At 33.0% G+C, this 27,591-nt stretch overlaps 2 protein-coding genes across 4 annotated transcripts in view; both read left to right on the top strand.

The window, feature by feature from the left end:
- LOC114327208 (scavenger receptor class B member 1) overlaps positions 1 to 27,591 on the top strand; it is a 633,383-nt gene that overhangs the window by 38,081 nt on the left and 567,711 nt on the right. The gene's annotated exons all lie outside the window — the stretch shown is intronic.
- LOC114327233 (sodium channel protein Nach-like) overlaps positions 5,058 to 27,591 on the top strand; it is a 56,370-nt gene continuing 33,836 nt past the window's right edge. The window contains exons 1-5 of the mRNA XM_028275780.2: positions 5,058 to 5,192; positions 19,076 to 19,282; positions 22,295 to 22,472; positions 26,838 to 26,995; positions 27,062 to 27,179. Of these exons, the coding sequence (XP_028131581.1) occupies positions 5,068 to 5,192; positions 19,076 to 19,282; positions 22,295 to 22,472; positions 26,838 to 26,995; positions 27,062 to 27,179 (786 nt within the window). The 5' untranslated portion in view covers positions 5,058 to 5,067. The remainder of the gene's footprint in view (positions 5,193 to 19,075; positions 19,283 to 22,294; positions 22,473 to 26,837; positions 26,996 to 27,061; positions 27,180 to 27,591) is intronic.

Below are 27,591 nucleotides of genomic sequence, written 5' to 3'. Positions count from 1 at the left end.
TCCTACAATTTCTTTGGCACAATTTTTTTATACTATCAATATTCTCCGAGTTAAGAGGGAAAATAATGGAAGCGGAGGGGAAGCATAATTATTGAATTGTCTCATTTATTATTAACTTTACGACATAATTGTACATAAACAAAAATAAAGAGAATTATATTTTATACAATTTTTGAAACTTCCAATGAAACATCAACCAAACTAAATATATAAAAGACATAAAAAGACATTATATGCATTAAGTTCACTTATATTTATTAACTAGCGGGTTTTAGTGGTTGAATTTGTCTGTCGATATTTTAAGTTTCATGTCAGCTAATATATTTTTATTTTCAATAATTTTTTTTTAATTTTGGACCCTGTTGGGGGAATTTCCCCATTCCCTCTCCTCGTAGACCCGCCACTAGTTCTCTCGAAAAATTGTAGTAAATCGTAACTGCAACAATTTCATTTCTTACACTTTTTGTCGAAAAGTTGAAAATGGGGGAAATATTGAACAAAAACAATTGCAATTTACCGCATACGTACTACCTTAAATATTGATTTTATCAAAAAAATGAAAGAAATCAAAATTGCATAAAATTTAATTCTCTTCATTTTTGTATGAATAGATATTTGTTGTAAAACTAATAATAGACGAGATAATTCAATAATTCAATAATTATGCTCTAACTGTCAATATTTTCCCCCAATTACTGACGTTATCATTAATATTTTGTTTTTATAAGGACACATTTCAACCTACAAGGCAAACAACTGTTTTTATTCAAATTTATTAGTCCTGTATGTATTTCTGTGGATTCAGTGTAATAAAAATTCTAATTTATAACTAGAATCCTGTTCTAGTTCTTCGTTCTAAGGAACTGTTATCTTCATCTATATTTATGATGATCTGAATCTTAGACTATAAATTAATAAATCTAATCAGAAACCAGAATATACCAAAAACGTTTATTAATTATTAAAAAAAAATAATTTATTAGTTTATAACTTTTTTATTTTCCATTTTACGATAAAAAGTAACATAAATAAAGTTGTAGACATTTTAATTTGCTATAAAATGTCGTATAATATTTTCTGTAGGGTTGCTAGTCTACGAGATGCAGTGCAAAAACCCTTTGCACTTCTTTTTCCAAGATAGTGGCCACGGCAAACTTGACCTTAAGCGTATACTAAACCCCCTACACATCAAAAAAATAAAACTGCGTCCTCGAAAAAATGCATCCTAAATGTAACTTTTTTTTACTTTACGGGCACTACGGGCACTTTAAGGCTCATTCGCCGGTACCTACACCAATTTTGCTCATTTATTTTAGAATATAATTATCCTATACTTAATACATATTATTTCATATCCTACTTATTTATGCTACTTAATTTATTTAAGGATTGACCACTGTTTAGTAAAGCGACTACATTAGGAAAAATCATAGTTGTGCGTTTATAGTATATATACATTTTAATTCCTATTGGTAAGGGAGCAAGCCCAAGCGGGGATTTTTGCAGTTACTCGAACGCGTCAGAAAATCACATGGGGAGAAACTTGTACCTTGAAAATGTACCTTTACCATATATTGGCTCTTAATGCAGGGGAGTTCGTTAAGGGGAGCCGAAAAAAAATCTATCCTTAGAAAAACTCGAAATCGTCAGATTAAGATAAGGTAAGTTAAGTACATAAAAACAGTGTATATTTCAAAAATCTGACAATTTGAGTAAGGAAATGGGGGAGTCCCCAAGTTTCACAAGAAAAAAGCGAATATTTCGCGAAATGAATGACAGATCGAAAAACTAAAAAATACGTACTCAATATTTTTCAAAATTATATCGAATGATACCAAACACGACTTTCTACGGAGAGGGGTGGGGGGTAAATTTAATACTTTAAATACGAATCCCGTTATATTTCGCGAAATGAACATCAGATCGAAAAACTGAAAAATACACTTATTCAATATTTTTGAAAAATCTATCGAATGGAACCAAATACGACCCCCCACGGAGGTGGGGTGGAGGGTTAATTTAAAATATTAAATGGCAGCCCCCATTTTTTATTGTAGATTAAGATTGCTTACGTAAAAATAAGTAACTTTTATTCGAGACATTTTTTCAAATTATGGATAGATGGCGCTATAATCTAAAAAAACGATATTGTTGGAAATGGAAAATTAAATTAAAAATGGAAAGTCCCCACTAAAATGGAAAATTTTACTTAACTTTTTTTGGTTTTAGAACCTAATAATCACAACCCAATAGGTCCCCACATCGCTCGAGTTACTGCACATTTAGCATACTTTGCTCCCCTACCATATCTTAACGTTAATTAATTTACAATTTAATTTTTATATTTTTAATGTGTTCTATAAACAAGTGCATTAATTCTGTATTATTAGTTTGTGTTAATATATAAAATATGTTTAAAGGGGCAACTAATCATGTGTTCAGCATCTCCTATTTCTCCGCATTGACAATATGGATTGTCCTTTAAATGTGTTTCATGTAGGATACAATGGATTGAAATCAATGCATGGTTAAATCTCAGACGGCATATTTGTCTCACTATGTAACTTTTCGATGGACTAATATTCTAGTCTGTTATGTAATTATAGCAAAGACATGGACAATGAACTTTGGTGCTATAAGAAAATGTGCCTTCAAGATGTGGGAGTTTAGAAAACTCATGAAAATACTTAGGGTTGTTGATGGAGGGAAAATTGAAGAAAGCAGATGTCCAGATAGGAGATGTTTATGGTTGAAAAACATCAGAGAATGGACGAGTCTCGGTACTCAATCCTTACTGATAGCCGCACAGGATAGAGAAAGATAATGTAAGAATTGTTGCGGATCTTTAGAGATTTAAGAAATTTTTAACTGAACTAATAGTCCTGGGGCCCACATATAAAATTATTATTTACGACCACAGCGTCAAAACTTTTTGTACTTGTTATTTGGGTGGAGTCGGACAAATTTGGAGCTTGGCGCATTATGGTAGTGGGGCGATTGTCTGTCAAGCTGTCACGAAGTTGTCAACTTTATGCAAGAAAAAAATGTATAACCACATTGGTCATTTTATTTTAATCGATGTTTTTTATCATATAAACAGCGAAAACAATTATGTCGGACAAAAATAATGGGCCGTATGACGCGTCGAACACTTATCTCTGATTCTACTGTGGATGATACGTAGAAAAATTTTCAAAAATGACCTATATTAGTAAAATACCAGCTTTCTGTAAAGCATTGTTTTCATGCTGTAGATCTTTAGAAACAAGGTTGAATTTTGAAACAATGATGAAAAAAAGACAATAAGCACTATAAAATCGAAATTTTCCAAAACACTAATTATATTTTTACACTTATCACGTTCTTATTTTTTATTAAATGAATTTGTATGAATTAAATTAAATTTAATTCATACAAAGTGTTTATTTCAAATAAATATTTTTTTATAGCCGATAAAGCATCGTACGTTGAACACCATCTAGTAGGGCATACTTTCTTGAAAGTTATTTTACATATTTTATACAGTGCGTCCATAAAGTAACGCATAAATTCATTATTTCGTAAACCGGAGACTTTAAGGAGAAATCCCGAAACAGGTCGATTTTTATTTTTAAATTACGATTTTTTGGCATACATATCATACTAGTGACGTCATCCATCTGGGCATGATGACGTAATCGATGATTTTATTAAATGAGAATAGGGGTCACGTAATAGCTCATTTAAAAGGGTATGTAATTCTCTATTCAATAATATAAACATTAATATAATTATTTATACAGGGTGTCCAAAAAATGTTTTTTTAAATTAAATTAATTGGTACAAAAAGATGAATGTATGTAATTTGTTTAATTGTAAATATATTTTATTGGTGCCAGAAAACAAAAATGTTTTATTTAAAAAATAAACATTGATTTTCGCTTAAGCGTAATGTTAAACTTCCAAGAGGCAGGTGGGTGGCAGCTCTAACATTGAATTTAAGCAAAAATCAATATTTATTATTTGTCAAATAAACATGTATTCCCGTTTTCTGACAAAAGTAAAACGAATTTTGAATTAAATAAGTTACATACATTCTTCTTTTTGTCTCAATTAATTTATTTAAAAAAAATCTTTTTGAACACCCTGTATAAATAATTATGTTATTGTTTGTATTAGTAAATAGAGAATTAAATACCCTTTCAAATGAGCTATCATATGACCCCTATTCTCATTTAAAAAAATTATCGATTACGTTATCAAGCCCAGATGGATGACGTCACTAGTATGATATATATGCCAAAAAATTGTAATTTAAAAATAAAAATCGACCTGCTTCGGAATTTTTCCTTAAAGTCGCCGGTTTACGAAATAATGAATTTATGCTTTACTTTATGGACGCATATATACATACATAACGTTTGTTTTTATTTAGAAAATTTACACAATTCTATATTTTGTCACATTATTCAAAATAAGAGTTTTCAGCTTTTCTTCTGTACTGCAATCAGCTACTGATATGAACCCCAAAAAGACCCGAAAAAATATTTTTATTTCTTTGGTTACACACTCATTGTTTTCTGCTATTGACACGTATCGAAAAACTATAGAAAATTAGTCAGTTCTTGACAAGTCTTGAGTTGAATCCAAATAATCGCCATAAATGGAGCTTTTTAAAATTTAAGAGGCAATTGTTTTCTTAACTGCATTACCTTATTTACCATAAGACTTAATACGGAAATATTGTGGAATATTCTTTTTAATTTTTATAAATTGAATTTTAGTTTCAAGATGTCGGGGACCCCTGCATCTTGGGGGCCCCGTTTAATTGGCACGGTTGATGCGGCGGTAGCTAAGCCTCTAGTAACTCTATTTTTATAATATCTTTTATATCAGCTATTATTATTTTGTTAAATCTTGGAATATTCAACTTATAATAAAAAAATCCAACTTACATCGTTGACCTGGCCTATTACAACTTGATCATTACACAGGTAAACATTCTCCCAAACTCCTCCTACTTCCCGTTCCCCGATTTTCTACACCTGTTTCGATTTTCAATCGTTTGTCAAGTTCATTGCAAACATCATGAAACACAAGATTAAGCATGAAAATATCGAGAATATGCCTTTTAAAAACACATACGAAGAGTATGTTTACCATTCTAGTTTGGCTGGGTTTGTTCATCTTAATTCACCGGGAGCTATTGAAAGGTATGATACTTTGATTGTAATATACATTTAAATAGAAAAATTGTAGATATGTTCATAAATACAGTGCTAGTCAGAATTCCCCATCCCCCCTCGTATCTTTTGAACGATTGTACCTATAATAGTAAAATTTGGAGGGAGGAAATAAACGGACGTACTGTCTCTCAACTCAAGTAATCATAACAGGTGATGTAATACCTAGTAGATAACGTTGTACATGTCATTGTGACCGATTATTTCATTCATAGGATATTCTGACCAATAGAAAGCTACGGAAATCTAAATTAAATCGATAATGTTTGATAATTTCCCGTCGTCAAGTATATTACGTCAGATGCCCTTCGTTGCTACGAAAAAATGCATTCAGTGACATTAATGACAATTAATGTTTTAAAAATTATAAAAGTGATGACTTTCAACCGCCAAATTAATATTTATAACAACTGTTTGTTTAATTGTACTAATTTGTACTTACATAAATAAATTACAATAAAATTTTGGTTTTGAACAGTTTTGTTCATGAAATAATCGCAGCAAATTGCACTCGATCTCTAAAATTAATATAGAATTTTTGCTCTCGTGACACTTTGACATAATTTCACTCGCCTTCGGCTCGTGAAATTAAAACTGTCAAAGTGTCACTCGGGAAAAATTCAATAATTTTAGAGCTCTTGTGCAATTACTATAGGTCTGGATCCCGCGTATGAAAAAAAAGTTGATTAATAGCAAGCTGAAAATTTGTTAATAGCTTAAGGGTGTCTAGTCGAATAAACTTTGATATATGGGAACACTGAAACAGGGGTAGTTTTAATTGTGGAACAGGTTAAAAATTTGGAACGGTCACAGCACGAAAACGGCACATTTATTTTGTCCGACAGAACAGACTTAAACTCTCCGAACAGAGATTAAACTCTCATGAAAAAATCAGACTGCTATTTATTACCTGTCATAATTCCTGTCATTTGACATATTCTACATGTTCCACTCATTAAAACGCCCATTTGGTGATAAATAGCAGTCTGATTTTTGCATGAGAGTTTAATCTCTGTTCGAAGAGTTTAAGTCTGTTCTGTCGGACAAAATAAATGTGCCGTTTTCGTGCTGTGACCGTTCCAAATTTTTAACCTGTTCCACAATTAAAACTACCCCTGTTCCAGTGTTCACACATATCAAAGTTTATTCGACTAGACACCCTTAAGCTATTAACAAATTTTCAGCTTGCTATTAATCAACTTTTTTTTCATACGCGGGATCCAGACCTACTACTGATAATTTCAAATTGGACCTTACGGCAAGTGATAACTCGTTTGAAAGATATTGAACTTACCTATTCAATTATACTAATTTTCAATGGCGGCTCGTGATTTTTACAATAGGGGAGGCTATACCTAACTGTAAAATATCTAGACAAATTTGCACTAGCAAAAAAAATCTGCCAAAAAAATATAATTTAAGGCCCCATTTTTTTGACCATTTTTTATTTACATTTTATAATATCATCATAATTCACAATTTGATAATATCATATCATTTTAAAAATAGTTAGTCTAATTGTAAAAGTGTATTACCAAAGTTTGTGTCGTTTATTTGTTAACAATCTTATCTCTGTAAGTAGATATGCATATCAAAATAAATACAGATTTGAAGTTTTGCAGTCCATTCAGGTTGAAGGTTCACATTTTTTAAGATACTCAACTGAATTTTTTTAATTCTAAAAGCGGCCTACTGCGAATCCAAAAACACGGTAAATTGCCGATATTTTTCTTTGCATTACAGATATCGGAAAAAGATAGATATTTGAACAAGTTGTTCCAAATATTATTCTAATCCTACATACCAAATTTCATCACAAAATTCGCACTTTTAGTTTTTTCATTATTTGCCGGGCAGCGTGTGCGTTAAGGCTATGGGTACATAATTCGCAAATATTTTACATATATCCCTACTTTTTCTGTCTTTACACGGCAAATTACGTGTAGTAAAATTCACACTGGTATGGATATGTAAACATTACTAGAATGTCATTCTACTTGAAAATGTCATCATTAATTTAAAGAGATGGCTTTTGAATGTTCTTGGATAACTGTTATTTTTATAATTGCAAATTATTAATTCAGTTAATAATAAATGTGATAATTTTTTCACTAACTATGTAGTGGAGTCAATGAAGGCTTTCACCTCCGATTTCGTTGAACCTCCATCGATTTTCATGAAAATTGGTACGTATGTAGAGGATACCTCAAGAAACAAAGGTGACATGGTGCCAACTTGCGCTTTTACCCTGGGGGTGGATGCCACCCCTTCTCGGGGGTGGAAATTATTTTATTAAATATAATACCACTAATCGATAGAGGGACAAATTATAAGTAAAATTTGTTATATAAAGTTATTCCAATAAATCAATAGTTTTTGAGTTATTAAAGATCAAAAGTTTTGATTTTTCCTGAAAAAAATCCATGTTTTAAAGGAGTTTTTCATAAATAACTCAAAAACCATAAGTTTCTTCAAAAAAGTTGTTGTTACCAAAATCGAAGATAATATAAAAATAAATAAGCTCCTTATTCGAAAAATCCTTTATTACATATACGAAGTGAGTTATATGCAATTGAATGTATATTTTTTTCCGCGAGTACTCAAATCTTAGTATTCAAGCTTAAATAACAGGAAAACGATGCACTTTGTTAAATAGAGATACTAAACATTTTAATAAAGTACTTAAAGGTAACTATCAAAAAGCTATATAAGAAGTCGATAGCATCAAAATTAAGCAAGTTATGATGGAAATAAGAGGACCCTTTCAGATTTTTTAGGGAAGAATGGAAAATGAAACCTACGTCATTTCCACAAAAATTAAAATTTATAGTAACCCATTTAAAACTTTATTTATTTTAACATAAGTAATAACTTCAACAATTTTAACCGGTTTAGAATGCATATTTTTGAAAAAAAAAGTACGATTAAAAAAATTAGAATTTTTCAAATTTTAGTGAATTTCATTTTCTTTTGATAATAACTCCAAAAATACTCGATATACTTAAAAAATGGTACAGAACAAAATTTTAGTTCAAACTTTATTTAAGCTTTTTCTTTTTTTAATATTTTTTTACGATAAAAAATAACCGAGATAGAAACATTTAAACGTAAATTTTACTGCGAGAACCATGTAACCGGGGCCCTTTCACCTTGTATTTAAAAAAAAATAAACGATTTACAAAATTATGTTTAATACAGTGTTATAGACCTTTTACTTAGCTTTGTAATGGTTTTTGGATAATTCTCATATTTTAAAAATTAACGGAGTTATTTAAAAAAAAACCAATAACATTTTCTTTGAAAAAATTTTATAGCGGAGATTTTGTATGTATACAGGTTGTGGGAAGTCCAATTAGTCGTTTGTTGTAGGAGATATGAAAAAAGTTTATTTAGGTAAGATTGGGGTATAGATAATATCAGAATTTAAATACATTTCCAAATATACAGGGCCACCCATATTGACAGGGTGAAACAAAATTATCTTTTGTTTAATGGAACAGCCTGTATATTTTTACATTTTTGGATGCTCCTCTATGTTTTATTTCTTAAAATATCAGGTTTTGTGATGTTATACGAAGTAGTTTAAAAGATAATTACGTTTTTTTTTCAAATTTCATAGTAATATTCACCCCCTGTATAATTGTAGTGATTTGACATCAGAAAATCAATTTATGTTCAAGTGCTTTTTAATATAGTCTATTATTGTTAAAAATTATTAATCTAGCAAAACGTTTAATTTTAGGTAATACAGGGTTGGTCGAAACTGAATGAGTGTTTTCTCAAAGTTTGAGAGTATGAGTTTTCTCAAACGGAGCAGCCTGTAATGCCTGTAATGAGCATTGTAATGAAATGCTATTGTATGGCACTTTATTATTTCCCACCCTGCCAGTGAGAACTGAATTTATTTTTGAAATTCCTAACTTTATATCTTTAATTATTTTAAATATTGTAAACGATTAAAAAACAATCAAATTAAATTGAAATGAATAACCAGTGTATATCTTCCACATTTACTTCATATTTAACGTAGCCTGTACCATAACATTGCACAGATTATTATCCCTGTATAGCAACGATATACCATGAATGTGAATTCATACTTGAGAAATGTCCTATATCCAGTCTCACAAAAAAAGGGATTCCTCAAACATAATATATATGCAGACAAAATCAGCCAAAGTGATTTGCGATATCTAATGAAAGGTATGTTCCGTTTGTTTGTAGAATTATATTTAATTAGATTTGCTTTAATTACTAAAATAAATAAATTTTCAATTATATTTTATGTATTTGTGGAAAAGGAAACCTAGCATTAGTGGCCACATTTCTATAACGGCCAATTGTTTTGTATTTTTAGTGGCCGTTATTGACAGGTTTTACTGTACCAATAATATTTTATTAAGTTATGAAACATTATTTAAATAAAAAATTTATAAACTTGATAAAATAAAGTTCGCTTAGAATTTACTCCTCTATCTAATTATGGGGTTATTTTTAATAAAATAGTGTTCACCCATGAGAAGGGGTAACATCCACCCCCAGGATAAAAGCGCAAGTTGGTACCACGTCACTTTTGTTTCTTGAGGTATGCTCTAACTACTTACCAATTTTCATGAAAATTGATGGAGGTTCAACGAAATCAGGGGTGAAAACCTTCAGTGACTGCCTTTTTGGAAATATAAAAGAATAATTCTTTTTCGTGATTGTCAATTTGCTAATTTTCTGATTTTTGGTTGCTATAAGGTTTGAAAAATTAATAAAAATTATAAATCATGCACATAAATGTAAAAAAATAATTATTTTACTTAATTAAACGAGATTGCTTGAGCCAGAATGCTGAAATCTGCATTTTTATCATTAAAAAAAAGGTGGATTTCACCCCTAAAATGCAGAAAGCGCAACTTGGTGCCATATTACTTTTGTTTTTTGAGGTATCCTCTAACTACTCAACAATTTTCATGAAAATCTATGAAAGTTCAAAGAAATCGTGGGTGAAAACATTCAGTGACTACACTTGAAATATAGAAGAATAAGGTTTTCGTGATTTTCGACTTGTTAATTTTCGGATTTTTGGTTGCTATAAGGTTTGAAAATTAAAAAAAAATGTAATTCATGCACATAAATATAAAAAAAATATCTATTTTTCTTAATTAAACGAGATTACTTGCGCCATAATGCGGAAATCTGCATTTTTTACAATTTAAAAAGTAGGGGTGTATTGCACTCCTAAAAGGCAAAAGAGCAAGTTGATGCTACATAAATTTTATTTGTTGAGGTATCCTCTAACTACTTACCGATTTTCATGAAAATCGATGAAGGTTCAACGAAATAGGAAGTGAAAACTTACAGTGACTGTACTTTCAAAAATCTAAAAAATAATTTTTAAAAAAGGGGTGTATTTCACCCCTAAAATGCAAAAAGCGCAAGTTGGCACTATGTCACCTTTGTTCCTTCAGGTATCCTTTAACCACTCACCAATTTTTATGAAAATCGATGGAGGTTCAACGAAATCTGAGGTAATAACTCATATCTACCTTCATTGACTCCACTAATGTATTCAGTGATTGTAATAATTTATTTGTACAACAAAAACTAATACTCAATCGAGAAAAGAGGAAAAGTGTTAAAGTGATTTTTCAATAATATATTGTTATGGAACGCTTACAATTTTGAACATCTTTAACAACAAAATACTTGGATCACAGAATATATTATCCTGATGTATTCTCTGCTTGGATCTTCCACAAATAATACACAATAAATAACTTTTTATTAAGTTCACGTCTTAAATCAATTATTTATCAAATACACTATATATCAATAATATTTAATCAATAACTTAAAATATTCCCGATGCAATGTCAAATATTTAAAATGGTCACTGATTGTCAGTGTCTGACTGACAATATATGCTGACAATATTATATTCGGCTGAGTGCGTTGTAAGACAAAGATAGATTTGGAAAATATTACCACGGCATTGAGTTCATTTTTTTCGAATCCTGAAAAAACCAATAAATATTTTTGAAAAATTTAAACGCAGAATGAAAGATTAAATTATTACCGAGGGCCGAAAGTCCCTTAGAATAAATAAAAAGTTTATTTTGAATGAGATATTTGAAATTAAAAATGACACTAAATTTTCGCTTAGTTTTTCACCCCTGTAACTTATTAAAATAAACATTATAGAAGTTCTCAGGGACTTTCGGCCCTCGCTAATAACGTAATCTTTCATTCTGCGTTTAAATTTTTCAAAAATACTTATTAGTTTTCTCAGGATTCGAAAAAAATGAATCCCCATTTGAATAGCATTGCAGCCGAAAATACGTACCGATCCTCTTAAGCGATAACCCAGCTCTAAGCGAACGGCTCCACGGGCGAGAAATTGACGCTAGCAGTAGCAGTAAAATGAACTTAAGGTTCCGCGGAACGGAATAGGAATAGCCGAACTGTACCGACTACAGGACTTGTGCGTAGTCGGTTCAGTTCGGCTATTCCCATTCCGTTCCGCGGAACCTTAAGTTCATTTTAGTGCTACTGCCAGCGTCAATTTCTCGCCCGTGGAGCCGTAGCCTTAGGAGACCGGGTCTCCTTAAACTACCATGCTTAAACGCTGCTGGGCTGCGCGGAGCATTAGCAAGTGAGATTTTCCGGCCAGCAGCCTCCTCTGCGATTTTAGGATCCTGACTACAAATAATAAAAAAAGTGCGAATTTTGTGATGAAATTTGGTATGTGGGGTTAGAATATTATTTGGAATAACTTGTTCAAATAACTTTTTCCGATATCTCTCACGCGAAGCAAAATAGCAAAAGTAAACAAAACAGTGTAGCACGTGTAAAAAATTTATGGGGAGGCTAAGCCTCCCTTGCCTCCTCTGACCAGCCGCCACTGCTAATTTTGTTTGGGTTTAAGTGGGTTTAAGCTAATTTTAATGAATAAATTAAATAAATACTAATGATCTCCCTTTTCCTTTTATACGGCTTTGAGTTTATAGTAGGGTAGTCTGCTATCCCTAGGGCCTACGGTATACACGGAAGGTAACATGCCCAGTGCTACGCTTTAATCCCCTATTATTACCTCTGGTTTTACCCTAGATTCTCATTTTATTCAGGCTGAGTCGACCTGGAGTCTATACGTAAATATTTAAAAATATCTAGATGTTTTCGCCGGCGCTGGAAATTGATCCCCAGCTTTCTGCGTTGCAGTAAGAGATCCTACCGTCTGAGCTATCCGGCTAATAAATTAAATCTTCTTCTTCTTTTACTTCTTGGAGATCTTTCGATCTGTTTAATTCTGAAGCTGCCTCTAGTTAATTTCCTGGGAGGTAGATTGCCAACTATCCCTCCATCTTTTAGGTGGTCTTCCGGAGGTCTTGAATCGGGCGGGTTGTTTTCTAGGCCAATTTTTGGGAGTCTATTCTCATCCATTCGTCTTACATGGTTGTACCACATCCGCTTGCGCTGCCTTCCCCATCTTACAATATCTTGAATTTTGCATTGCTCTCTAATGTCTGTATTTCTAACTCTGTTTCTTCTTGTTTTCCCGACTATTGCTCTTAGGGTTTTAATGTCGGCAACTCTTAGCATCTGTTTCATTTTGTTGGTGTCTTTGCGCACTTTTATGCCATATGTCATGATCGGTCGTATGCAAGTCTTGTATATAGATTCTAATTTTACTATCTGTGCGCATATACGGATTTGACCAGACTATCTCCCGCAGACATCCTGACAAGGCAGATGCTTTGTTGATCTGACTCCTCAGGTCCTTTACTGGGTCGTGAGAGCTTGATATATCTATGCCCAGATATCTGAATTGCATCACCTGGTCTATGGGGTTGTTCTCAACCACTAACTTACATATGAGCGGATCTTTTGCTATTGTCATACATTTAGTTTTGTTGGTAGAAATGTTCATATTTAGTTGGCGGCATACTTGAAAGAACTGAAAGAGCTGTCTCTGAAGATCATCTTCTGATTCAGCAATAATTGCTGCATCATCTGCGTAACACACCATACCATTTCTTTTTTTGCACATTCTATATCCGCGTTTAAGAGATGTTACTTTGTTTATAATTATTTTGTCCACGAGTAAATTAAACAAGAAGGGGCTTAAACTGTCTCCATGTCTAATTCCTCCCGGTGTTGGAATATTTTCAGTGACCTGGTCTTCTGCTCTAACTTTGGTTACGTTGTTGTTATTTAGGTTATGGACTATCTTTGTTATGCTGGTCGGTGTTTTATTTTCTATTAATATATTTAGAATGTCTCCCAGGCGAACTCTGTCAAACGCTTTCGTCAGATCAATGAAGCAAATATACTCTGGCATGCCGAACTCTATAGCTTTCTCTTTTATTTGTTGTATTATAAATACTGCGTCTGTTATAGATTGCCCCTTTGTAAAACCTTTTTGTTCTTCAGCATTAGTGATTTGTCTTTCCAGTTAGTCCTTAAGAATACCCGTGAAAAGTTTCATCGTTGTATTTAAGAGGGTTATTCCTCTGTAGTTTTGTGGCAAGTTTTTTGTCCTTTTTTAAATATGGGGATTGTGATGCTCTTATGCCATTCCTCTGGTGTTTCTGTTTCGTTTAAGATTTTTTTTAAAGAGTTGCGACAGTTTACTTGCAAGTTCAGGGCCCCCATATTTTAAAAGTTCATTGGGTATACCATCCGTTCAGGTGATTTTCTGTTTTTTAGCTTCTTGATTGACTGATTTTTTGCTTCTACCTCTTCGTCATTGATTGTAGCATTTATGTGTGTTTCGTATTCATTTATATTCAGCGTTTCTTCAGCATCATATAGCTCTTTAAAATGCTGTTGCCATGTCTCTATAGGTACTCCCTTGGTCTGTACGAACTCGTTAAGTGGTTTTTTCCTGTTCCGAAGCATTTTTCATACTTTCTTTTGGGCACCATATAGGTCGTAGTCCATGTCGCTATTGAATTTAGCTCAATGTTCTCTTTTAATTGATTTAATTCTTGAGTTTACTTCGTTTCTTACTTGGACATATTCTGCGAGAACTTCTTCAGATTGTGTGCTTTTAAATCTCAGGCAGCATTTGCGTTTTAATTCAGAGAGTTCTTTTACCTCTTGACAAAACCAAGGTTTGGTGGGGTTTGTCGCTCTAGTGTTAATTTTCCGCTTTCTAATCGCTTCTTCTGCTGCTTCGTTGATGTATTTCTTAATTTTTTTGCAGGTATCTTCTACTGCCCATTCTGTTTGTAAGTCGATCTCTTTAAGTCTGCTAGTAATCCTGTTCTCATAAAGGAGTTTTTTACTCTCTATTGCTAGCGACTCAATATTGTATTTTTCAATGAACATTGGGGATTTTCTGCTTCGTCGCCGACGTTCTAGTAGCATCTTACATAAAATAAGGTCGTGATCGGTCCCCAGATAATAATAAATTAAATAAATACTAAAATTATAATTTCGCATTTAATTAATAAAGAATCTAACGTCCGCCTCTGGTTATTTGTCAAAAAAGTTGACTTTTTTAATTCTCTAGTTGTTTTCTACTTTGGTAAGTATTTGCAAAAGTGTCTATACCTTGAATATTGTTAATTATTATTTAACAAGACCACATAGAGGTACCGCAATCATCCTATCTTCTTCAACGTGTTTTCATCCACTCCTGGACAAAGGACTCCCCATGAGTTTTCCACTCTTCTCAATTTTGTGTTATTTGGTGTCAGTTTCTTCACATTTTTGCTTTGATGTCGTCTAGCCATCGTTTTTGTGGTCTTCCTCTACTACGACTGTGCTCGCGTGGTATCCAATGTACTATGTTTCTCGTCCACCTTTTGATGTTTTGTCGTGCCACGTTTTCTACCCAGTTCCATTTCACTTGAGCAATTCTTCCAATTACATCTTCCACCTTCGACCTTTTTCGCACGTCCTCATTTCATATATATCCCTCAAAGATACTCCTAACATAGCTCGTTCGATCGCCCTCTGTGTCGTGCTCAATCTATTGTCTGATACCTCTGTAAGTGCCATGGTCTCCATTCCATAGGTCATAACTGGTAGAATACAACTGTTGAATACCCTTTTCTGTAGATTTATTGGTATCTTTTTGTTTCTCAACACATCTCTGAGTCTTACTATTGCTGCCCAAGTCATTTGGATTCTTCCGAATTGGAATTTGATCCTCGGCAACTTGGAAATAACGTTTCAACAAGATGGTGCTCCTTCACACTATTATGGTGCAGTAAGATGTTACCTAGATGAGAAATATCGTGGTAGATGGATTGAACGACGAAGTCCAATATAATGACAAGCTCGGTCACTACCATTAGATTTTTTCTGTGGAGGTACTTGAAATCTAATGTTTACGCTACAGTCAGGGCCCCCGCTACCGTATGTGCAAAGTGTGCAATACACACGGGCGCCATTCTTTAGCGGCGCCAAAACCAAGGGTCAAAAATTGAAAAAAAAATTTGCAAAAAAAAACAAAAATTAATTTTAAAACAAAATTTGGATTAAATAGGATTAGGTATGAGTACACAAGAAACATATTTAAATTAAGTGACAGCGATCTTCTAAAAGGTTGTTTTGTTCTTGAAGAAGTTATTTGTATTACCTGATGGATATTGATTCCTTAAGTATTTTACGAGATTCGAATATCTGGGAGTCGAAATATGTAGTTATGGAGATGTTAAAGAGAGCGTCCGAAAGCAAGCAAATAAAGCCAATTACGTGTCAGGATGTCTGGGGGATGTCATCTGGAAAAACAAGGATATGAGGCTGGAAGGGAAAGTACGCATATACAAATCATGTGTAAGACCGATCATGACGTACGCGATAGAAACAAATTGTGACACAGCAGAAACCAAGAGGATACTGAGAACATCAGAAATGAGAACGTTGAGGTCAATAACTCTGAACACACTGAGAGACAGAATACCGAACGACAGAATAGGAGATCTCTGTAACATACAAGATATAGTACGGTGGGGAAGACAGAGAAGACGAGAGTGGAATCAGCATGTGACGAGAATGGATAGCGAGAGAATAGCCCGTATAGCCGAAGGTCAACATCACAGCAACGAGTACAAGCTCAACATCGGTTAAGAACAGGCCAAGAGGCCTAATATAAGAAGAAGAAGAAGAAGTATTTTACAATATATATTTGAAAACAATTCAATTTCTACCCTTCCGAACAAGCATTTCACTAATAATTATTTTGACATTGTCTGTATCTGTAGCTTTTGGCAAGCAATCTTTTTCAATGTTAAAAATATTAAAGGACAATGCTTCAAGAAAGATTGCCTGGACAATATTAGCAATTGAACAAGAAATTTTTGATGGTATATATTTTAGCGATGTAATTAATGGATTTGCAACAGCAAAGTCTCGGAAAATATCGCTACTACAATAGGTATTTTTTATTTATCTATTGCACCTATAGCCCAGTAAATAAACGTGAAATAAGGCGATATTTCATGAAAATGTGGATTTAGTTTCTACTTACCCTCCACTTCAAAGTTAGACTTGTGTAGTTGGTTGCTTTTGCTCGGAGGGTGAAAAATATAAGTTTCAAGTAAGTCCTGGAATGGATAAATTGACTAATTCTAAGCAACTTTTGTTCTATAGAGTTTTGTAACTAAATCAATACTTTTCGAGTTATTTACGAGTGAAAATGTTTATTTTTCAACAAAATAACACGTTTTTAGACGGTTAAACTCAAAAACTAAGTATTTATCGAAAAAATATTGTTATCAAAAATGTAGCTTATAAAAAAAAACGAAAATATGGTGTATTCATATTGTTCTGAAAAATGGTGTATTCGTGAAGTCTATAAGACGTAGTAAAAAAATTGAGGCTCATGAAAAATACGATCCTATTCGTCAAATTACAAATCGAATATTTCAACGTAAAATAACCAAAAAAAAAGTACTTTTCGGGTAAAAGTCATTAAAATTTATTATGACTTCTAAAGTTCAGTTTTTTGCTTTATTTCAAGCACCTATCTACCTTCAAAAAAATAAATAAATAAACATGAACCAAAATGCCCCAAGGGGCGCCAAAATCCTTTTTTGCACACAGGCGTCAGTAACCCTTACGGGCCCTGGCTGCAGTACCCGATAGTATTGACATTTTGAAATAACGAAATGTTGAAGAATACAGTTCTTCTAACACATTTGAATGAGTACAAGAGTTTAGTGTCAGAAAGTGTATAAAGCCTATTTTGAACACTTAATATAAGAACTGGTTCTTATATCTCTTTTAATTAAAATACGAAACTACAATAATTTTAGTATCTATTTAATTTATTCATCAAAACTAGCTCAAAGCCAAACAAAATTACGAGTAGTATGATTGAATAGGTATTTTCAAAATCTGTCAAATGAGAGACCACTTGCATTAGGTTTCGTTTATAATTATCGGTCACAGTGGCCCGGTACCGTCATCTAAGACTATTACGTCACCTATTATGACTAGTTGAGAAGCCTAGGAACAAGATCCAGTGGCGTACCGATAGATCAGCGGACCCTGGTTCCAATTGGGATGCGGGCCCACCCGCCCAATAAAAACACACATTGTATAACACGAGTATTGAGCATCTAGCCTATTGTATTGGGATTATTTTTATGACTCACCGTTTAAAACTTGCATTGAATATCTCAGTTTCCGAATTTCTGCAACTTTGTAGTTTACCTATAACTTATTCATGGATCGTGCTAATGTAAACAAATACAAGTGTTTGAGTTAGCACGTGTAGGCAGGCAGCGGCGGTTAATTTTTAAACAAGGACTTCGGCAAGCAGGTAAAACGAGCAAGGTACCTTACAAAAGCGTTCCCTGTGTTTCTTAATAAATTCTGATTTCAAATTTTTTGATGAATTGTTATTCTTCGTTTTTATTATTAAGTACCTACACAAAAATTAATTTATTAAGCAGTTACATTTCGTAGTGTGTATCTTCTTGTGTAGTTCCAAATGTCCCCATCGAATTAGAAACAAAAGAGGCAACAACCGCTTTAGAGCGGGCCCCTGCGGGGCCCGGGCCCTGGTTCCGCGGAACCTGCGGAACCATGCTCAGTACGCCACTGACAAGATCCATAGACCAGGTAATTGCCTATAAATATCTAGGTCATGAGATTTGCATAGGAAAAGATAACCAAACCGTTGAGTTTCTCCGTCGTATAAGACTGACTTGGGCAGGCTTCGGCAAGCTGAATCATATTTTCAAATCATCTGACATACCAATGTGCCTTAAAAGAAAATCCTTTAATCAGTGTGTTTTGTCAGTGTTGACTTATGGAGCGGAAACATTGACCATGACAAGGAGAACAGTGCAAATGATCCGTGTGTCTCAAAGCGTGCTATGTTGCGCATTTCGCTACGAGACCAGATCCCAAACCGCTAGCTACGACAAAGATCAGGAGTGGCTGATGCAGTAGAGAGAATAGCAACACTGCAATGGAACTGGGCAAGTCACGTGGCTCGAATGACAGATAACAGATGGACAAAGCGGATACTGGAATGGAGACTAATAGATGATGCCTACCGAAGCAGAGGTCGTCCACAAACTGATGACCTAAATCGTTGACATTGGAATTGGATGCAAGAGGCACAATATCGAAATAGATGGAAAATTATGAGGGAGATCTATGTCCAGCAGTGGACAAGCGAAGACTAAATGATGGTGAGAAGCCGACGTCCGTTTGTTTCCTTCCTTCAAATTTTACTATTATTAATATAACAGTACAAAAGACACGGATGGGGGAGGGGGTTTTTTTGATACTAATTCTAGTCACGTAAATTTATTACCTTATTGCTGCTGAATATAGACACCAAAATTTCCTCAATATAGCAATCATCTACAAGATAATTATATTGCTCTACTAATTTTTAGATATATTTGGTACATAATTCATCTTCTAAGTTTGGCTTGTACATGTTTTTTAATAAATTACACCTGGCAGAACTTTATGAAGAATCCAACGATGACGACTGTGGAAGCAATGGGTAGTAGACTGGCAGAAATACCTATGCCAGGAATATCAATTTGTAACATTAACAAAATTAGTCGAAGAAAGGCACAAATTTATGCCGACGAATTGTAGGTATCTTTGAAAAATAACTATGTAGTATCAATAACTAAATCGATAAATACAAAATTTTACCAAAACCAAAAAAAAATCAAAGATGAGAATTTGGAAATAGCCAAATAGATAGTTTAAAGGGTTTATTATACAGAATGGGCCAAAGAAAACAGTCCACCTCGATAGTTGGCAGTATTTATTAGATTTTAAGGAAATGACGAAACAGGCAGATTTTTGATCTAAGGGGGACACATTTTTACGGTAATAGGGGTCGTGTGCTAGCTCATTTAAAAGGTTATTCAATTCTCTATGCAGTAATATAAACATTAACATAATTATGTATACAGGGAGTCAAAGAAAAAAATATTTTAATTAAATTAATTGACACAAAAAGAAGAATGTATGTCTTCTTCTTCTTCCTTCTTGTATGTAGGCTTTAAAGCCTGTTTCTTCTTCAATATTAGCCTCCTAAATTATTTAAGTTATCGCACCATCTTTTTCTTGGTCTGCCAATACTTCTTCGTCCATTTGGTGTCTTATCTCGTGCTATTCGTACTATCCTATCCTCTTCCATTCTACTAATGTGTTCGTTCCACTCCTGTTTCCGTTTTGTCACCCATCCATTTATATCTTCTACATTGCATAATCTTATGATGTTTTCGCTTCTCTCCCTATCCCACAGACTTTTCCCTGATATTCGTCGGAGTATTTTCTAGTAGTCGTCTTGTTTTAGATGTGTCAGGTCTTGTCTCCGCCGTGTATGTCAATATAGGTCTAATTGCTGCTTTATAGATTCTTGCTTTTGTGTCTTGTCTTAGGTGTTTGTTCTTCCAGATTGCGTCATTAAGAGATCCCGCCGCTTTACTTGCTTTTAAGCTTTGTTGTCGTACTTCCTCTTCAACATCTCCGTAACTGGTTATATCTATTCCCAGATGTCTAAACCTTGCTTCTTGCTTTATTATTTTCCCATCAGTTTCGATTTTACATCGTAGTGGGTATTTAAATGTTGCCATACATTTGTTTTTTTCTGCTGATATTATTATATTGTATTTTTTGGCTGTTGTATTGAAGATGTGTGTTAATCTTTGGAGATCGTCTTCTGTCTCGGCGATTATTGCGGCATCGTCTGTTTAACATAATATTTGGATTTCTTTGTTCCCCATTCTGTAACCATGACCTTTACGTACTGCTTTTATTATTTTGCCCATTATTATATTAAAAAGCAGTGGGCTTAATGAGTCACCTTGTCTGGGTCCGCTTTGTATTGGTATAAACTGCGTTAATTTTCCATTTATCTTTGCCTGTATTCGATTATGAAAATAGATGTTTTCGATGGTTTGTATAATATTGATTGGTATGTTTCTTCGATACAGTAAATGTAAGACGTCTTCGACTTGGATGCGATCAAAAGCCTTTGTCAGGTCTATAAAACATAGATATGTTGGTTTATTGTACTCAATGGCCTTTTCTGATTTGTCTCAGTACAAATACGGTATCTACGCAGGATCTTCCGGATCTGAATCCTTGCTGTTCAAAGAATGTATGTAATTTATTTAATTCAAAATACGTTCTACTGCTGTCACAAAACAGAAAAAAATATTTTTGATAAATAAACATTGCTTTTCGCTTAAAATGTTCAAGCTGCCACCCATCTGCCTCTTGGTAGGTTGAATATTGAATATAAGCGAAAAACAATATTTATTTGCCAAATAAACTTTTTTTCTCTTTTTTTTGTCAAGTTTTTTGTAAATAAATTGCATAAATTCTTTTTTTTGTGTCAATTCAATTCAAAATAATTTTTCTTGTAATTAATTTTCTCTATAAATAATTATGTTAATGTTAATATTACTGAATAGAGTATCGAATAACCTATCAAAACCCCTTATTCCCTATTTAAAAATAAGGGGTGGGGGATGTGGAAGGGAGGGGTTGACAAATGACAGATGTATGTACCGTAAAAATGTGTCTCCCTTAGATCAAAAATTGACCTGTTTCTTCATTTCCTTAAAATCTAATAAATACTGCCAAATATCGAGGTGGACTGTTTTCTTTGGCCCACTCTGTATAAAAAACAGTTAACAAAAAAAGTAATAACATTTTTATTGGAAACTACTATCGGCATGACTTTACCTTAGAAATTTTCCAAAAAAATGTTTTTATAGTTTCAGTAGTTTCTGGCGAATTTTTATGGCGAAAAATATTTATTGCTCTCAAAAACTGTATGTGTTTGTCGTTAATAATATTTTTCTAAATTAAATAATTTTTAATTTACTATGCAAATTAATTAGTATTAAAATTGATATTCTTTTAGAAGTTATACTTCTTTAGGCGCGATTGGGAAAAATGTTGAGAGTTAATTTTTATAAAAATGACAATATGAAGTACGTGCACAATCACAACGTCAGCATGAAGTTAGTTGCTAAACTTTTTAGTTTAAGATGGATATGAGTTTAACTAAAATAACTAATTTTTTAATTTTTGGTAATGTTTTAGTAAAAATTTTTAAAAAGTAGTAGGTATTAAAACTAGTTTAATGTTTAAATAAAATACAAATAAACTTTTTAAAATACATTTATTTCGTTGAAATCATACAATAGAAGTATAACTTAGTGCGTACAAAGTACACACACATTCATTTTTTATATATATTATATGACCTTTTCGTAAATTTTTACGTTTAGTAATTGTCTCAAATTATTGATTAAAAAATTAGTTTAAAAATGTTTAATTTTTTATGTGCGCGTGCACCCAATAGGTAAAACAAATTAGCAGTTAGAAAAAGGGCTATATCTTACAAACTACTAGAGGTATAAAACAATCATTTTTTTCAAATTTTTAAGATAAATCATTCCGACAATAGTTTTCTAAAATGATTTTATTTTCATTATTTTATGAAATACAGCTCAACATAATATGAAAACTCAATCTTTTTTGCAAAATTTTTGAAAATCGGAGGTACTTTAGGAATTTTTTCTCGAGCTATATTTAACGAGTAAGAATAAAAAGCTTAAGATTACAAACATTTTTAGAGCAGCACGGTCTAGGGTAAGTGCTGAGGAAATTTTGTCCAATATTACGTTATTGGGATACCTATATGAGTACAATCTGCCTGTCAAACCGGAACGTATAATATACTTTCAGAATTTTTTGGAAAAATGGGATTCAGCTGCTAATGGTTATTATAATACCACAGATCGACTGTACAGAGTATGTATATGTTCAAAATGGTTCCATGCATCTCGTAACGCGACAGTTCGTAACCAGACAACTAGTAACGGACAATTCGTAACAGCAACAGTTCGTAACGATGACACTTTGTAACGGCGACAGTTTGTAACTATACAAATTCGTAACGGACAATTCGTAACGTCCAAATTGAATTATTTTGTTTATTTTTGTTTGGTGGAAACTATTATTACAGTTATAAATGAAATTATGTATATCAATTTAACGAATCAGTATAAGGATAAACATTTTTAAGGCATTTCATATAAGTATTAAAAGCCATCCCTCTTATCAACTATAACCGTTGATTGAATACCCCAACGCTATAACCAATAATCTTTCCAGAATAATTCAATTTTGACGTTACGAATTGTTCGTTACGAATTTGTATAGTTACGAACTGTCACCGTTACGAGTTGTCCGTTACGACTTGTCCGTTACGACTTGTCCGGTTACGAATTGTCGCGTTACAAGATGTCTGGTCACGGTTTAAAATATAGCACAAAAATAAAGCACATAGATAGTCCAGAAAGCCACTGCGCATCCGCTAGGAAAAATATTCTGATTCGGATCTTTTGCACAATCTTACTCAAAAAGGACTCCTTTTAACAAATTTGCATGTTGCCAGGACCAAAAGGTGGTCAAAAATTTTTTAAACGTTGTTGTTGTTTTTTTCCTAAAATTATTTTTTTTGCATGGAAAAAAGTTTTTTAGGTTTTTTGGAACATTCCAACCAGAAAAGGTCTTTAGTGACTTTTCTTTAAAAGTGATAGTTTTTGACATATAAGCGATTAAAAATTGAAAAATTGCGAAATCGGCCATATTTAACCCCCAAAAACTATGTGAAAAACTGAAAATTTGAATGTTGCCAAGGTAGGTAGATATTCTTTAAAAATCGATTGATGAAATCCCGAAGAGTTTTTTGCAATACAATAAATATATAATAAACTCCTTTGTTTTTTAATTACTAATCAAGCGTGCGCGACACTATTTTCCACCGACATGCGACATCGCGACAGTATGGTGCAAATGAAAGGAATAAATTCGTTATTTCGTAAACCGGCGACTTTAAGGAAAAATACCGAAACAGGTCGATTTTTATTTTTAAGTTATGATATTGTGGCATATATGGTATACTAGTGACATCATCCGTCTGGGCGTGATGACGTAATCGATGATTTTTTTAAATGAGAATAGGGGTCGTGTGCTAGCTCATTTGGAAGGTTGTTCAATTCTCTATTCAGTAATGTAAACATTTACATAATTATTTATGCAGGGTGTCCTTCTACTTTTTTTGTCAAATAATTTAATTTAATAAAAATTTGTTGGACACCCCGTATAAATAATTATATAAATGTTTATATTACTGAATAGAGAATTGAAGAACCTTTCAGATGAGCTAGCACACGACCCCTATTCTCATTTAAAAAAATCATCCATTACATCATCACGTCCAGATGGATGACGTCACTACTATACCATATATGCCATAATATCATAACTTAAAAATAAAAATCGACCTGTTTCGGTATTTTTCCTTAAAGTCGCCGGTTTACGAAATAACGAATTTATTCCTTTCATTTGCACCATATTGTCGGTGAAAAATAGTGTCGCGCACGCTTGATTAGCAATTAAAAAACAAAGGAGTTTTGAATATTGTATTGCAAAAAACTCTTCGGGATTTCATCAATCGATGTTTAAAGAATAGCTACCTACCTTGGCAACATTCAAATTTTCAGTTTTTCACATAGTTTTTGAGGGGTAAAAATGGCCGATTTCGCCATTTTTAATCACTTATATGTTAAAAACTATCATTTTTAGAGAAACGTCACTAAAGACCTTTTCTGTTTGGAATGATCCAAAAAACCAAAAAAAACTTTTTTCCATGCAGAAAAAATAATTTTGGGAAAAAAAACAAAAAAAAACCTTTAAAAAATTTTTAACCACCTTTTGGTGCTGGCAACATAAAAATTTGTTAAAAGGAGTCCTTTTTGAGTAAGATTGTGCAAAAAATACGAATCAGATTATGTTTCCTAGCGGATGCGCAGTGGCTTTCTGGACTAAGAGCACAAGTTTTTACATCGATATGCATTAAAAACAGTGAATTTAAAATTTAATCTAAAAATCTTTAAAAACCAACTACTTCTAGCTTTAGCTTTAAGTTTAGTTTTAAGCCTGCTTAGTAAGTAAGTTTTTTATGGTCTGGAAGGTCATAGTATGGCTATGGTGAGACCTCCATAGTTTTTAGCTCGTCGGTCGTCTTCCACGTCATCTAATCATCTCGTTTTGGGTTTTCCTTTTTTTTCCGTCTTCTTATCGACTTTCATCATTGTAATATTATCGTTGTTGATTTTGTATCTTCTTGTCTCTAGACATGTCTCAGCCATGACAATATCTGACTTTTAACAAATTTATCATATCGTGTCCTTCATTGAATTCATTAATCGTTTCACCTGATTCTCCTTCCTCTTACACTGGTTCGTATACTGTTTCTTTCTCTCGAATGTCTTGAGTTGCGCTTAGCTTTTTGTCATTAACCAGGTTTCACAACCATAGGTTATACAAATCTAACAAATCTTCTTCTTCTTCTTCTTCTTTCTATTTTATAAATATGCTCATTTCTGTTTTATTTCGGTTTTTAGCCTCAATTTACCTTGTCAGACCATCTTTCCCTCGGTCGTCCCAATGATCTTCCATTTGGCGATTTGTCTCTTGCTTTTCTTACTCTTTATTTTCTGTCATTCCTTTTATGTGTTCATTCCATTTTACTTTTCTTCTTTTGGTCCACATGTTTATTTCCTCTATACAACATCTCGCTCGTATTTCCTCACTTCTTACTCTGTCTTTTAGAATTGTAATTTTTCGTAAGACTTTCATTTTTGCTGTTTTCAGTATAGGTCTGGATCCCGCGTGTGAAAAAAAAGTTGATTAATAGCAAGCTGATAATTTGTTAATAGCTTAAGGGTGTCTAGTTGGATAAACTTTGATATATGAGAACACTGGAACAGGGGCAGTTTTAATTGTGGAACAGGTTAAAAATTTGGAACGGTCAGACCACGAAAGCGGCACATTTATTTTGTCCGACAAAATAGATTTAAACTCTCAGAACAGAGATTAAACTCTCATGCAAAAATCAGACTGCTATTTATCACCTGTCATAATTCCTATCATTTGACATATTCTACATGTTCCACTCATTAAAACGACCATTTGGTGATAAATAGCAGTCTGATTTTTGCATGAGAGTTTAATATCTGTTCGGAGAGTTTAAGTCTATTCTGTCGGACAAAATAAATGTGCAGTTTTCGTGGTCTGACCGTTCCAAATTTTTAACCTGTTCCACAATTAAAACTGCCCCCGTTCCAGTGTTCCCATATATCAAAGTTTATCCGACTAGACACCCTTAAGCTATTAACAAATTTTCAGCTTGCTATTAATCAAATTTTTTTTCATACGCGGGATCCAGACCTAGTAGTCTTTGTGTTTTCGCCATATCTGCTCTTGTTTCCGCTGTGTACGTCATTATCGGTCTTATTTGATTTATATATCCTGGTTTTCGTTTCGGTTGTGAGGTATTTGTTTCTCCAGATTGTGTTGTTGAGACATCCTACTGCTCTGTTCGCCATGTTTACTTGTTTTTGTACTTCTTCTTCCAATTTTCCGTAGCTTGAAAATTTTATTCCCAAGTACTCCGTTTCCATTACTTGTTCTATTATTTTCTTATTTACGACCAGTTTACATCGTCTTGGTTGCGCCGATATCACTATCGATTTAGTTTTCTCTGTTGAGATCACCATGTTGTATATAAGCGCCACGCCGTGTCTTCGAATTCTGTAATTAATCTTTGTAGGTCATCATTATTTACGGCTCTTATTATGGCGTCGTCGGTGTAGCATATTATCTTTATTTTCTTTTCTCCCATTCTATATCCTCTTCTTTCTAACTTTCTTTATGATTTCACCCATTATCAGATTAAATATTAATGGGCTCAGCGAATCTCCTTGTTTAATGCCAGTTTCATACTTGATAGGTTGCGATAGTTTTCCTTTACAGAGATAGATCTAATAAATGTTCTGTAAATAGTCATTTTGGTCCTTCTGTCTAATAGTTTCGATGTCATCAAATTTCTGTGGCCAGATATTTGAAGGCATCCACAAGTACAACGTCATTTTTATGAGGATGATACAGCTGTTAGGCATTCCTAGATTTCGAATATCTTCTAGCATTTTGTTTATTTTCACACTCTTCTTTTATTTGCACTCTTATTTTTTACATATTTTTTCACGTGAACACGATTCACTTTTGTCATAGATATAAAAAGTCGCTGTAAGAAACTCTTGATTTTAGTTACAACCCACGTGCTTTGAAGTCGTAAAAGATTGTATATGGAACGGAAAAAGGCGTCCCTGTGAGGACATATTTGTGACTGAGCTCACAATGGACGGCTATTGTTGTGTTTTTAATTATGTAGCCCATTTATCTACAACAAAAATCTCACCCATAGTGTAGGTTACTTTGCTCTTCTTGTTTGAATCTGTTAATTGAATAATTGTTGAAATATTCATTTTTAGCATTGCAAATGATAATAAACCAATTTCTTTTGGACCGACTGCTGCTCTTGATTTTACTATCTTATCAAATTCATCAGATACGTTTTTTACAACCATAGCTACAGAAGCTCCCGTTAAAGTACGTATGATTTACTGGTATATAAAAAAAAACACTCAATTTAGTCGTTGACTTCATCATCACTAAGTATTATGATATGTAAAATGCGATACAATTAAGAGCATTTTGAATATTGAGAAAAGCCTTTAGTAAATAGATAACAGTCAAATTTCAACAAAACATTTCGTATATCAAAAACAAGCTTATAGAAGAATTCTTAAAATACATGTTCATCAAACAGGGCTGGGTAAGAATGAAAAAATATAGCTTTCTATGATCAATCAGGAGACACAATGAGAAATATTCCAAAAGAGGAGCAAGTTATAATAGGAGCGGATTTTGATGCACATCTGAACCAATCCAAGACAGGATATGAAACAATACATGGGGACTAGGCTTTGGAATAATATGAATTAGCAACAGCATTAGATAT

This window comes from Diabrotica virgifera, chromosome 4 (genome assembly GCF_917563875.1).
Source record: "Diabrotica virgifera virgifera chromosome 4, PGI_DIABVI_V3a".
In the NCBI taxonomy this organism is placed as follows: Eukaryota; Metazoa; Arthropoda; class Insecta; order Coleoptera; family Chrysomelidae; genus Diabrotica; species Diabrotica virgifera.
The sequence above is the reverse complement of the archived record's forward strand: the minus strand, read 5'-3'. Positions and strand labels throughout refer to the sequence as shown.